This window comes from Coturnix japonica, chromosome 7 (genome assembly GCF_054131305.1).
Source record: "Coturnix japonica strain WE chromosome 7, WE-NBRP24, whole genome shotgun sequence".
NCBI classification, from domain to species: Eukaryota; Metazoa; Chordata; class Aves; order Galliformes; family Phasianidae; genus Coturnix; species Coturnix japonica.
The window spans coordinates 25,963,676-25,976,272 of record NC_140669.1 but is presented as its reverse complement, the minus strand read 5'-3'; the positions used below and the strand labels follow the sequence as shown (position 1 = coordinate 25,976,272).

The 12,597-nt window shown below is 41.8% G+C and overlaps 1 protein-coding gene across 23 annotated transcripts in view; it reads right to left on the bottom strand.

The window, feature by feature from the left end:
* IKZF2 (IKAROS family zinc finger 2) overlaps positions 1 to 12,597 on the bottom strand; it is a 103,730-nt gene that overhangs the window by 15,212 nt on the left and 75,921 nt on the right. For all 23 annotated transcript variants that reach the window (XM_015867965.3, XM_032445731.2, XM_032445734.2 and 20 more), the window contains one exon: positions 756 to 893. In XM_015867965.3, coding sequence (XP_015723451.2) covers positions 756 to 893 — 138 coding nt within the window. The remainder of the gene's footprint in view (positions 1 to 755; positions 894 to 12,597) is intronic.

Sequence of the window (12,597 nt, the reverse complement as noted above, 5' to 3'; positions counted from 1 at the left end):
GTCTGAAGCACTGATTTTGAATGAAAATAATTCTCAGACAACTCGTGTTGTTTAGCACTCCAAATATACCTACAACCCTGCAGTCAGATGTTACGCTTGCTCCCCGTACCAATAGCTACAGAAATGTTTGAACACAAATTCAGGGTTTGACATTTCTTGCTTTCAACCATCTTTTTGGCAGCCTTCAGTATTTTTGTATATTAACACATGTAGCGTTAGCATAGTAACACTAACACATGCAAATGCATAAACTTTTTTTTTTTATATATATATATAATTACTTTCATCATCACTGTTGACTTCGTGTAGCTCCGGAGCTTTTTACATCTCCTTTTTATTTTTTTGATAGGATATATTACTGTAAGACATAGAAATGATGACCTCTGAGTATGTCTACCACCTTTACCTCTTAAAAGTACCAGTCACTTTCACCAAGCAGAGGAAGGGGATTCGTATGTTCCTTAGTTTTTATGGCAACTTTGCACTGGCGCCTTTATCACTTCAATGTCCACACACTTGCATATCTCAAAATTGAAACACCAATTTGAAAAAATCAGCAAAAAAAAAAAAAAAAAAAGTGCTGTTAAACCAAAGCGGGGATTTTAGCCCATCTTTTCTCTTCCTGCTTATCTGAGTGCAAGCAATAGATTAGATGGAAGCGATACAAAGCACAAAGGAAGGAGGAAAAACAGATGGAAAACCCCTGTAAGATGTGCTCCGAGTGCAAGAGGCCTCAAGGCATGGTGTCCACCCACCGTGGTGACTCAGGACCTGCCCGGCAGCCTCCATGCCAACATTCTGCATGTAGTTGTGGCAGCGTTCCTTGTGCTCTTCCAGCGAACTGCGCTGCTTGTAGCTTCGGCCACAGTAGTTGCACTTGTGAGGCTTCCCCACTGTGGAGAGAATGAGAGTGACAGGTCAGATCCGCAGCAGCCCACCTATGCTACCAGCATCACATCCGCACAGCAAACTGCTCTCGAGATGGAAAGACAACTAAGAAAGGTTACTGAAGTCCCATGCCTTCTTTCCAGCCCCGTCTCCCCCCACGCACACACCTCCCACCCGCTGGGTACTTGGCTCCATCAGCTGTTCACACTAATGCATGGTATCTGCAGAAGCAACTCGAGGTGAACTTGCTGATCGTAAAGCAAATAAACAGACTACAAGAGGGGAAAACAACCTAAACAGTTGAATCACATCCCGGCACTGCTTCTGTGTCACCGAGTCTCGTGGGAAAGAAACTTCTGAGGTGTTTTGCCCATGGCACGATCAGCTGCTTTCACGAAGTTGCGCTGCCCCAGTGGCCTAATTCTGCTTTGAGCCGGGGAAACCCATCGCATGGCACAGAGGAGTTCTCTCAGTGAAGCTGTTTTGCCAAAATTACCAAGGGAAGGTTCGGAAAAACACAAAACCCAGACAACAAAGTAACGTTGGTAACGGCCCCTGTTCCATGCCAGAGCTAAGTTGTCACCAGTACTTCACATAGACTAGATAATATTTAAGAAAAAAAGAAAAAAAAAAAAAAGAAAAAAGCTGGGAACAACAAAAATCAAGCCAGATGAATGCAAGATATAACTAAATATTTTTGTGTGTGTGCATTTCACTCATCAGGAATATGAACAAATGGCAAATGACTCTTAACACACGCAAAACCTGGCACCAGATTCCCATAAAGTACATCCCTCTCATAGCATGTCATTAAGAAACCACAAGAATGGCCTAACCCAGGGCCAGAAAGCTAGCCAGAAGTACAGTTTGCCAAGCCATGCTAATAAAGGTTTTTAATATAATTCCAACTTGAAGAACAAAACCATTTATTCTCTAATAACTAAAGAGCTATTAAGTCAGTGCTACAAGTCCCATAAAACATAAGGGGCTGAGATTTTCAGAGCAGGCTAAGGGATGGGGAAGGTCAAACTCCTTACAGAGTTTTCAGAATCTTATGTAAGAATTTTAATTTCCATTCAAAGACACAGAGAATATCCTCTTTTGGATAATGTGCATAAACATTGGGTTTGTCCCAGTCTTGAACATTTTTCACTGTTGTTTACTTAATGAAATCCAAGCTGGACTAATGACAGACAAATATTGTCACTCTGAGACAACTGGTTCCTTCCTACCATTGTAAGATAGACCTGGGGCTGCTCTGGTGCTGGGGGAGAGATGTAGAGGGCACAGTGGGAGGATAATGATAGACAATATGAAGTTGGACAGGAAGCTTTCTGTGTTAGCTTGGTGTTGGATCAAGAAATCTAACACAGCTGAACACAGCCATGAACACAGCCGTGTTTTCAAACTATTAGGTGAACCATAAGATGCAAAGGAAATGTGTGATTGCCTTCAGCTACTCAAGAGATAGATGCTATTAATTAAACATATAATCATTTTGCACAGATAAACATATTTTCTTACAAGCTTACAGGAAAAAAAAAATCAAGTCAACAATTAAAGAAAAGAAAAAAAAAAAAAAGCTGGTATTACACCTCTTCAAATTGCTGCTACTTGCATCATAACTGTTTCACAAACTATTCCTAGATAGCGAGGCTGAGCTTTCCCATTGATATGCAGGACATATATCTACCCAAATCTCATCAAATTTCAAGGTTCATAAGAGATGATAAAAGCTAATGGCAATGGCAAGATTTGTACATGCAGTATGGGATTTGAGGAATGCAACTCCCCAAGGAAAAAAACACTCATGAACTCCTTCCTCCAGGGAGAAGACAGGAGTATAAACAACAGGTGACAAATGTTAGCCACATTGTCTAATACACAACTGGAAGCTGCTCAAACACAACAGGCAAGAGTGAAGTTTGTGTATTCCAGTTCAGCAGACTTGAATGTAACTCCCTTGGGTTCATTTGCAAAGTCAGTCCCCTGACTCTCCCTTCTCAACAGATGTAATTACATCACAGCCTAGACATGACACAGGGAAAAACTGATTTATTCTATAAAATTACACAAATCAACTGCAACTCGGGTTGTGCCCTCGATCAAGTCAGTCCCCAATGGGAACAGGTTCCAGCAGCAGTAGTTCATTTCACCAGCAATGCTCATAATCTAGCTGGTGATGAACGCAGCTAGCAGGGGAAGCAGCTACAGTCTAGATATTAGGAACCTCGCTGTTGTGACAAATGTCAAGACATTGAATTCGTCACAAATTTCCCTTTTTGCTCTTATCAAAGTCAGGACAAAAAATACATGTCTGTGGATATGAACATTGCCAGCAGGTGGACATTTTTCCATTTTTTGTGCTACACAATATAAAGATGTAAAGGTGTCTCAGTTTCAGCGAGCTTCTTAACAGCGTATTTTGTTCCACATAACAAACCACCAGATTAAACCATGTAGCTTCCAAGAAACATTTCAGCCCTTGTCAGTGAAGGTATAGTAAATAAAAGTTAAGAGTCAAAAGTTGCCTCCAGAACACACAGCTGTGCTCCAGGGCACAGGTCCTGTCTTTGCAGAATTCAACTACACTATAACCACCAAAAACCTTCTCAAGCCCACACCAAAAGACTGCTCTTTCAATGAGTTCTTTATGGAGCCATCCAGTGCTTGGCTCAGCTTGAACCTGATTTCCCCCAGCTCCTGACCATGGACTTTGTCAACAAACATGGTGTTCAGCGCTCCAAGTCACTGTACCAATGGCAGTGGCATCCAGGAAAGGTGGTTTGGAAGCCCCTGGTTTGGGGTAATTATTCCTGTATTGACTTTAGATAGAAAATTACCATCACTCATTCTCGTAGAAGTGACACAATACAATGAATGCAAACAAGCCCAAAATCTTGAGAAATCTTCAATTTGTCGTTGAACTGGGAAAGACCAGGGCACCGGGTAAAACCCAGCGGCCATATCTATGAAAAAGCTGACTTGAATACAAAAAGCACACCTTATTTTTCTTACTTATATGTCAGAGTTTCCACACATTTAAGCTCAGATTCATACAGATGACAATGTGGCACAGAAAACCCACAGTGGAGTCTCAGCCTCAAATGGAAAATATTATGACAGTTACACAGAAAAAAGACATTTCAATTTGAAGTAGATTTTTACCATGAAACAGGTAAACCGCTTGCTGAAATTCACAGAGAAACCCAGTTTGCTTGTGAAACGAAAACGTTTGCGTGCAGGGAGGTGTGGAAAAAGGAGGAGGAGACAGAGGCAAAGTGCTCAGGAGTGAGGAATATTGGAGTCCTTGTGGGTGAACTTTGATAGCTGAGAAGTTTGCAAGCAGCAACAATGAGATGGTGTAACACTCGGGTCAATATTCAAGACAGAAAGCAGACTTGGGCCTAGGGAAACTGCTTTTAAGTCATAAAAGAAGGTCAGTGAAAGAGAAAGAGCCTGTAAGGCATTCGCACAGCATTTTGTTCTCAAAAGAGATGGGAGTGCAAAGCAGAATATAAAGTAAGTCAAAGGGAAATCACAAGGCATCCAGGTAATACCTTGCCATAAGCACACAGCAGGAGAAAGGCCTACAGAACAGGGTAAGAGCAGTGATGCACTTCATCGAGAGAAAACCCTGCCTCCATTAACATCAATGGTAAATATTCCCTGGTTTCAGCAGGCAGAATTAACTACACCCGCATATCCCTGTTTGGGGTATCACACTCTTCTCCACAACAGCATGGAGAAGGATTCCTTCCCGTCCATCTGTCCAGCTCAGTCATTAACAGCGCAGCTCATAGAGGAAAATGCATTACTACAGCTGCATTGCTTGGGTCCTCCCAATGCAAGGAGTATTAAAATGTCATAATGCCTTTACGCTGAGCTTTCTATCAGACTAGAAGCTGCCCAGGATGGGAGATGCTCTGCAGATAATAAAGTACCTACCACAAAGGAGCCTTGAACTGGGCTTAATGTGGCAACATCAATTTTAACACCGAAGTAGGAAATATGATTAAGGCTCTAGGTTGGGACTAGGGAGCCTAGAGTTCAATTCTTAGACACACTACAAATTTTGTGACTGCAGGCAAGTTACACTGATTTCCCATGCTTCAATTATTCATACATACGATTAAGGTAATAATTCCCTTCTTCGCAGCATGTAAATGAATTCAGGCACTTTGTGAGAGACACAGAGGCTAATTTGGTGGAGTTCGCACAAGTAGGTAGACATAGAAAAATATGGTCCATATCTCTATTGAGAAATTAAGGACTTAATACAGTGATTTTATTAGATATGGGAGTGAACATTAAAGAGAAGAAGGAGATATTTAGGATGGCATAGAGTAGAGGTTCAAGTGGGAATAAGAAAATCAAATAAGAGAAAAATGTTGGTGGCATATTAGGCTGATTGCAGGCACGGTATCCTTCTAGGCAGTTCCATGATCAGCCCAGAGAAATGTAGAATGACCCTGGGATTTGTCCATTTCTTTTACTGCCATGGAAGACAAAAGGAGGGCTGGTTTAGTGCTTAGATGCTGGCAAAAGAACTGGGGCAGTAGAGATGCGTTGATGAAGCATGGTCCATCCAGTTCACAACTGTAATGTACCAGAACACCTCGCGTGTGTCCCAAAGCTGCCTATCCCAAAAGCATCTCACACAAAATATTTACATAAATAATAGACTTTTGAACAAATTAATTAAAAGAAAAACTGAGACCTAATCCCATGCTGGCTCTGAGCAGCACGTAGCTTTACAAAGGAAACTGCCTCCCACTCTGATGCTGCATCTTGCTGCTGTGCTTAATGACTGTAAATGTGTTCATTGAAATTCATGAGGGCTCTTTGATTTTTCTTTTTAATTTTTAATATTTAATTATTTATTTTTTTTTTGCCCAGGAGATTACATATAGACACAAAATAATCAGTACACACTCGAGTTCAGAAATAACAAGTCCCACAGCTAATCCAATATTGTCCAAGCCAACCTGCATGCAGAGGTCACAAGATGTAAACATCTAACATAAGTCTGCAGAACACACTAACACGCCAACTTGTGACACACAGCCTTGAGTACCTCCACCTTTGAGTGTTCAACTAATGACACCTTAAAGCAGCCTGATTTTCAGAAATAACCCATTCTATATTCATAATATGATAACTTTGCTGTAATCTTTTAATGCTTGTCAGTTCTGACAGGAGCAGCAATACCTGGGGTACGTGCCAATATTTCTGCACTGGAGTGGCAGATTAATACAGAAGTACACTGCTCTACCACTGGACTTTTAACACAGCTCTAAAATAAAACGCCTGCTCGCTAATAAGCTGCAGATTCACTGAAAGGAAGCCTCCTCCTATTGCCTGAGAGGGAGAGAAAGGGAGGGAGGACAAAACATAATAACTTGATTACGGTAACATTGCAGGAGTTCTTTCTTCCAGCTCTTTGCCACCTCCAACAGCTGGAGGAGTTCAAACTATATGCTTTGCTTTCTCTTACTTTTAGAAAGAGGAAGGTGCTGGTTTTCTTCTTAACAATTGACCTCTGACAGAGATGCAGGGATCGCTGTGGACCTCATGGGCTTCTGATGTCTCTTTTCTCATCTTTTAGGTCGAATACTAGAGTTTATGAGGTTGTGGGAACAGATAGGTTCACCAGGTCATGCAGGAGAGGAGAGACCAGCCAGATAGGTCTGTGCTTCCAGATGTTTCCGGGCTCTTTAAAATCCTCGGTGGACTCAAAATACAGCAGGACAACAATAGGGATAGTTCACTTGACTCATGTTACGACCTCAGAGCCCACTGCCTCTTAGTAGAGATAATCAATTGCTATCAGTATGTGTACAGCTGTTCACGATATTGCAAACCTCCCAGCAAATGAAATGCCTTCTGCCCTTTTTGCACAGAAGCAGTCAATGGAAAGTTATTTCTGTTAAAAGCTACCCTGTACAATCAGAGCAGCCCTAACCAACTAGTAGCAAAACACCACTATATGCTTGTAGTACATCAGCACGCAGTAAAACAACAGCAAAACATTACACCTACATACCCTTTGTTTTCTAGGCACTCCTGTCTTTCCAATACATACCTCCAGAGCACAAAACAGCTGGTTAACACCTGCATCTAACTGCCAGTTGTTTATGGTGTCGTACAACAAGCAGCTAGCAGAGCAGCGCTGTGCTCCCAACACTCAGCCCTTCATTCTGTGGCAAGTGGTGTTAAATAGATGATATATAAGCTCCAAGGACTTCATCCACGCAACAAATGCATGCGTGCACACAGTTAGGACAAGCAAATATATTCATCAGTCCAAACTTCCAAGTGACTACACCTTTGTATATAATGCACACAGGCCAGAGTGCAGTGTAAATCAAGAGTACAACAGCTACAAAACTGGGATCCTTATTTGCACCTTCAGGTACTGCCTGCAACCTTTTATTCCTTTAGTAGCTCACTGTGATTTATCTCACAGCTTCCAGCAGTTATTGGCTCTGCTATTTAATCTGATTCATCAGATTGTGTTTATTTATTAACTGATCCGCACAGTTTTACAGATAAAACAATGTTCCAATCTGCCACAAGGGTTATAAATAAGTAGGCAGTAGTTTTTGTGCCATGAAGCTTAACAAACAAACAAACTCCTGTCTCATTGGCACAATCATACGATTATTGAAATCTCCCTTACCATGCAGACCAAACCATCCTGTCTCAGTCTCTCGGCACTCGTTAAATAAATTAAGAATAGAGAAGCAAGAAGTTTGCATGCCGATTTCTTTCTGTGGAGCACAGATAACAAACAGGTACCTATGCAGGTTTGGATGCTGCATCTGTGTGGAACAATGCATGAAAATGGAAAAAAAAAATTAAAAAATCTATTTTTCTAAGTGAATCCATGCTAATTAATGAAGTAGTAAATTGAATAAAATGCAGGTAAAGGACACCAACATTGTACTTATTTCTGAAAAGGACAAAATCCCTGGTTACCTGCTCTGAATTCATGTCCCATAAAACATGTATTGCAACAGACAGAAGCTCTCATCACATATTTCTCTTGACTTCACTCTCTTACCTTCAAAATAAGAGCTTCGAAGCCAGCAGAAAGGAGCTCACACTCACTTCAGTTGGTATTAATGGCAACAGAGCTCTCAGATCTCCCTTTCGTTTGAAGGTCTCAGCACAGATGTTCTGCACTTGTGCTGTGAGCCCAGTGTCCTCGTGCCATACCAACGTGTCCCAGTCCTTCCACGCACCCCTGGCACTTAGCAGGGGCGTCTCAAAAATTTTACAAGGACTCTGAAATGGTTAAACACTACTAAAAAGAAACACGCGTTTAAACAGTGCCGTGATGGTGAGATAAACTAACAAAAACCAGGAGGAAGACTACAAATAACTGGGTGTTTTTATCACTTTGCCAGCTTTAAAATTGCTTAAAGGCAACTCAGCTTACTGCAACTCACTTGTAGAGGGTAAGAGGTCCTGCGACATACACAGGAGCTCACTGCTGTAGTCCAGTGGTCTGCTCTGGACAGGAATCTCCTCCTGCAGTGCCATCTCTATACCTGGAACTGGGTGGAAGCAGGATGGAGGTTAAATCTTAACTGCATTTACTAGCCCTGTACTTTCCACTCCACTTCAGACCTTTAACATGATATTAAAGTCGACTTGATACGTGGAGCATTCATCGGTTTATGTAACAAACCTTCCAAAATACCCTATTCAGTTTAAACCTGCTCCGAGAGCACAGCAAAGAGGAACAAGAACACGTTAAGGTGGCTGTGTTGTTCTTCTGCTCTTCCCTGCCTGCTCAGTGACACAGCTAAGTAAGAGCAGGAGGGAACCCACACTTCAGTGGGAGTAATACCAGGCATCGGCGGGCTCTGGGGGGGAGAGGAGCAGCTCACAGCCCAGCACAGGGTGTGGATACCTCAGCTCACAGCAGGAATGCTGCTGGACAAACACTCCCTTGAGAAGCTTTTGTTTGTTTTTTTTCTTTCTTGCTTTTTTTCCCCTTTGGGTAAAACAAGCACAGACATTGGGCCAGATTCACAGGCAGGGTAAATGGAAGTAATTCCCTGAAGCCAGTTTACATCAGCTGCTTACAGTTCAGTTATTCCAAGTGCGGTCCCTTTGCATATCTTGCAGGAGCCCTTTAGCATTTCATTATAAAGTCAACAGAACCTTTGAATTCAAGCATGCAGTGCCAAACGTAGTGTTACCAGTTATTTTATACTATCTAAATAAAGGGGAAGGGAATGCCTGACATTTAACTTTCACTATAGCACAAAGTAGTTTTATTTTTCCTGCACAAAAACACCAAACAAGCCCTTAGCTCTACATCGTTCCTTCTCATCCCATAGCAATGAGTTCTGTGTGTACACTGCTGCATGGGAAAAGCCTATTTGTTTTTGCACCTGACCTCTTTCCTGTTTTGTGTCTGCTATTAGGAGATTTGATGAATGAGCTCCAATTCCCCTTACTTAAGTAAATTTTCTCTTTTCTTGTCAATGCCATAAACAGAGTTTTGGAAGCAGACTATTAGCAGCAAGCTGTCATAAAGATAATAGCAAGAAGGAAGAAATAATGTTGACAGTTCCTGAGCTTTTCCCAACCACTGGAGCTGGGAGTTTTCACTTATTTTGATCAAGGCCAGCAATGAAGCAAACCTTGCTTCCAAAAACAGGTCAGGCAGCAAAACTAATGGGCTCCTTTGGGACATGAAAATTTCTACTCATACTTTCCCTACTGCCCAAGAAAAAACATGGTCTGTGCCACTGTGTTAGTCTTGTAAATACCTGCTGTCCAAGCATGGGTTTTGTCATCTCTTGCACGGATGTCAAATGAGGACTGACTCCTCTCACATACATTGTTCTCTGCCAACATCCCTGACATAGATGTTACCACTGGATTACAGAAGAGCTTGAAATAAGGGTGAGACAAGGAAATAAGCAGTCAGCACTGAGCCTAGCTTGCTGCCTACTGCTGAATAGGCTCCCCTAGCTCACTGCTCTTGTCAGCACATGGCACTCACTGCAGCTTCATTCAAGCAAAGGAATCCAACACCACAAGAGCTGGATAGATGCCTCCTGTCCCACCGTGCCTTGCACCACCAAAGTTCTGGAATCATGCTGCCACTTGTTGGTATTTACTGTTCCATATTCCAAGACACAGTATTTATAGCAGGGAAGAAAGAATCAGGATAAGGTTTTGAGAACAATTCTCAGCAAAACAAATACTAACATTAAAACTGTAGAAGACAAAGGGATCAGCTTTGAGAAATGAACCCAGGCTTTTGGACGGCTTCTATTCTAGTGCAAGCCCATACAGATCAAGTATCTCTGTCTGACACTGAGGTTACATTAATCTCTTTCAGGTAGTAAAATCCAGCAATTCCTGTTAGTCTCAATATCTTCCCTAGATTTTCTTGTAGAACAGAAAACAAATAATGACATTGCCAGAGCACTTGCAGTTCCTTTGAGCATTTTTAGGTTTGGTCAGTTGAAACAATGAGGGGAGGGGGAAGGAGGGAGCAATGATTTGGGATTTTCTTTTATTGGTGAGTGAGGGTGTTTCTTTTATTGGTGAGATTAGTTTTGCAATACAAGCTCTGGATAGGTTCAGAAAGTGTATCCTGGCTAAAAGAAAGGCAGACAAAATGAAAGGAAATTAAATATGGGTGTGAAATTAAACCAAAAGTAAGTAAAAAAAATCAAACAAAAAAAAAAAACAGAGGAAAGAAAAGCATCTACTTGGGCTGAAAGGGAGAAAAGCTGGAAAACACAAGACACAGCTCTCTAAACACCCAGAAATACATTTAAAAGGTTTCCTGTAAAAGCAGAGAGTTTAGGAGTACATTTAACTGCATTCCTTGATGAGAGAAAAAAAAAATCACATTGAAGCCCTTCACTCTACTATTCAAACTGGTGATTTTGATGAGAAGTCTGAAGCAAAAGGGTGTAAAACAGTTCTTACTTCACAGTACCTGGGAGAAGAACAAATAAAGAAATAAATCGGTTCATCCTTTGCAGAATGTGGTGGGGGCAGCAAAGCTTCCTTGTCATTTTGTTTGGGCTTGAACTTAGGCAGAAAACACTGCCTCTCTCTCTCTGAGTTCTGTGTTACTTAATGCAAAACAGTCCTTTCCCACCTTTTCACCAACAGTGCAATCGTATCCTTGTGGTCATTTACCAGCCAGCTCTAATTCAGCCTGGAATTTAACACTGATTTTGTGCTTCTGAACCAGCACTGTACTTGCAGTCTCTTGAATTTGGCTCCTTGTGAGCCCTTGAGCCAAACTCACTGTTTCCAGAAGACTAATGACAGAAATATAACGGATACATTTTTCACAATACAGCTGCTGTGGACATTTTACTTTAGCATGTAGAAGTCAAGCAAAGCACATTTTCTGGTGGATGATCTATTTTTTGTTGGAATGAAGCCGCTCAGTTCCAAAGCATGCCAACAATCCACCCTTTCATGCTGCTCTCCAGTAACACAGCTATGGATCAGATCCTACAGTGCTAGAAGCACATGCACTTCTCCCCTTAGCAAGCAGTGCTACCAAGACTTCCTTCAGCTTCCATCTCCTGGAGTCAGATGACCAAAGGGAAACATTAGATTACATGTTTTCTCCCTTCTTTGGTTAGAAGAAAAAACGTCTTTAGGTGAACAGAAAAGCCAATTTATCACCTTTCACTGTCCTCATCTGTTAGCATTTATAACCCAGAGTATTCAGACTCATGATGTATTCTTTTTTTTAATTCCTGGAGTTAGACACTAATCAATTCTGCCAACATAAATGCAGCGTCTTCAGATTGGTACAACTACAATTGTTATCAAAAGCACAGTTCAAAAACACATTTGCATACAAGCTATTTTCCTACTGGAAATCTGCTTTCCTGTTGTTTCAAAATCCACTGGTGTTGAGATGTCTCTCCTTAAATGTGCTTTTACTTATGCCTTAAATCATTTCCCTGCTCCATCCCGATGTTTTATAGGAAGAAAACTAATATTACATATGAATCACAGAATAATGTGCCTCCTACAAAAGACAACACTCTATTAGGAACACATTTTAAGTGGCACATTTACCGTGCATTTAATTTTCATTTACAGCATGTGCTCTGCATCCAGCACACTGCCTATATCAGGTTTAGTTTTCATAACCTATACCTGACACCTAATACAAGCTAGGAGTGCTGCTCCAGGATTTGGCAAGAAGGAACAGGTTGTGGATGAGCAGGTTTCTCTGACTCACCTACACGGATCAACAAGGAAAAATAAAAGGGAGAGCGTGGAGATTGCAAAGGGGAAAAAAAAGAGAGCGGGAGGGGGGGGGAGTGACGTGTTCCTGTGGATGCGGTGTGTAATGCAGCTGGCAGCCTGCCAGCTCGCAGTGCCACTGAGTTCCAGACATGCCAGCCCAGCTGACTCAGCTCTTAGGAAGAAGGAAAAAGGAGGGAGAATTTCACAAACGTTTACGATTGCCAAGGGACGGAGGTTGCTGGACTCTCCTCGATGATTTTCAAAGCTGTCTTTTGCTTCAGGTTTTCGATTGGCGTCCGCAGAGAGGTACAAGAGAAAGATACTCACTCAATAATCTTGTACAGAGCTGCTGTTATTGAATCATGCCTCTACGGCGGCTGAAAACCCAGCAGCACAGCTCCAGCCCACAAAGCACAAGTGTCAGCCTTTCCTGGCCAAAGCTAGCTGCTC